Below are 2073 nucleotides of genomic sequence, written 5' to 3'. Positions count from 1 at the left end.
TATTTTGCCGAGGGACAAAAATTTAATGACTGTTAAAGAAATGCTAAACAACGTTGCCTGTGATGACGTCACGAGTACGCTTCTGCTCCAATACACATACGTGCTTGCGTGCTCGCGTTCTCGTCAAGTCCGATCTTCCTGCGTTCTCGCCAAGAACGTACTCGCATTCTCGTGAATTGAGAAACGCCCATAATAGTTCTTTACAGAAAGCTGGAGAAGCAGCAGAAACATCTCTTCATGTCCTTAAACATTTGGAATATTTTTAGATGTTTTTATAACACTTTGTAGCCTTATTAAATGTTAAAGAAAAACAAAAATGTATTTCCTTCAAGCCTGTGTAAAGGAAAGTTAAGTAACTTACCTATAATGCAAAAAAAAAACAGACAATAATTTCCTGCAGCTGTGAGTTAAAGGAAGCTGGAAGAGCAGCGGCTGTATTGTTTTGGTCATTAGAAACCCTCCTGAGTTAGATTATAACTGCTGGGATGAAGAGAGTTGGCTTTTTAAAAACAAATAAATTTTAGCTTTTAAGGGACATCTCGATCTGATATTGATATCCCAGGAAATTAATACAAATATGCTATTTTTAACATCTAAACTATTGGAAAGCAGGTAAAAACTATTTTGCCTCTGTTTAAAGTTTATGAAATTCTCCTCTTCTTGCGAAATGTTCTCATCCCTAATCTATAGTTATTGCGCATGGTACCAAATAATGATTGCACATTAGTTATTCCACAAGTTATTGCAGTTCAAGTAAAGTGATGGCAGCAGGGATAAAGGACCTGCGGTAGCACTCCTTTTTGTAAACCGGGTTTAAAAGTCTTTCACTAAAGGAGCTGCTCAGCTGCTCTTTGAATAAAAGCAGTAAATTTGTTCGGGTAGGAGCTTTACACAAGTAAGAGAGATTTGCTATATTTGCTCATAAGCAACGATAACAGTCTGTCTCTTTAATGAGGTAAGAGCAGGACAGAAACAAATCATCAGCAATAATAATCGGAAATATCCACCTTCTGTTTTCATATAAGCTAGCTCTGCATCATTAACAGTTAGATGTCCTAACCTTTAGCAGCCAACAGATAGTTGTTAGTTGTCAATGTTAGTATGCATATATTTAAATTTTTTTTCCATGTCCATAAATATTCAAATTTAGGTTGAAGTAATATTTGAGATGATGCAAACATGTGTTGCCGATAGCTTTTGGTATTAAAGTTTTAATCATGAAGTTTATTTGTGGAAATGTTCCTTTATGTTAGAATTAATTCTACTTTTTTCTTACCTACCTAACAGCTTCTTCCTCTTCAGGTCGACTGACTCGTTCATCATCATCATCAGCTGCTAAGACGTCTGTAGAAACTAAGAAGTCACAGGAAAAGGAACCAAAACCCACAGAGACACCTGGAAGGGGACAGAGGTCAGAGGTCAGCACAGCTGAAACCCCAAATTCAAGACTGGAAAAAGAGGCGGTGGTCTGTGAGGAGGCTGTTAAAGACCAATCTGATGCAAAAGGACCTTTTATACCAACGACCACATCCACCAAACGAGATCAGACCAATGAGGACAAAACAGCGTCTAATACACCAGCCGCCGCCGTGAGAACTACGAGACAAAAAAGAAAAATAACTGAGAGAGACTCTTTAGTTGAAAGAAAAGATGAGACTCCAACAAAGAAGAAAACTATCTGAGGAGGATTATTTTTAACAGAACGCAGAGAAAACAGAAGAAACTAAAGACGTCAAACCAGTCAGATGTGACAAGAAACCACATTAGCACCTTTTTTGCCTTCAGGACAATCTTACCTTTGCACACAGATTTTCTTTTACCGTTCTTGAAAAAACATTTCATTCATAAGCGGAAAATGGTTTTATATGTATATTTTATGTGTATACTTAAGGCAGTGATGTAAAAATTCATGGTTTCTCTGGGTTTTTTTTTTATTTTTTTCTCCAGCATGCAAAATCATTTTTATCTTTTTTCATTTCTTCTGTCAGTTTTATTGGAACCAGAGTCTTTCTTTTAGATTAAAATATTCCTTTAAAAAAAAAAAAAACTTATATTTTTTGTGTTTTTAAAAAG

The 2073-nt window shown here is 35.9% G+C and overlaps 1 protein-coding gene across 1 annotated transcript in view; it reads left to right on the top strand.

The window, feature by feature from the left end:
• LOC107095506 overlaps nucleotides 1-1969 on the top strand; it is a 14874-nt gene extending 12905 nt beyond the window's left edge. Inside the window, exon 18 of the mRNA XM_015391636.1 lies at nucleotides 1288-1969. Within this exon, the coding sequence (XP_015247122.1) occupies nucleotides 1288-1682 (395 nt within the window). The 3' untranslated portion in view covers nucleotides 1683-1969. The remainder of the gene's footprint in view (nucleotides 1-1287) is intronic.
• Nucleotides 1970-2073: the final 104 nt, after the last annotated feature.

Source organism: Cyprinodon variegatus, unplaced genomic scaffold (genome assembly GCF_000732505.1).
Source record: "Cyprinodon variegatus isolate N-32 unplaced genomic scaffold, C_variegatus-1.0 Scaffold553, whole genome shotgun sequence".
Taxonomy (NCBI): Eukaryota; Metazoa; Chordata; class Actinopteri; order Cyprinodontiformes; family Cyprinodontidae; genus Cyprinodon; species Cyprinodon variegatus.
Note: the sequence above shows the minus strand (reverse complement) of the source record. Positions and strands in the feature narration are given on the sequence as shown.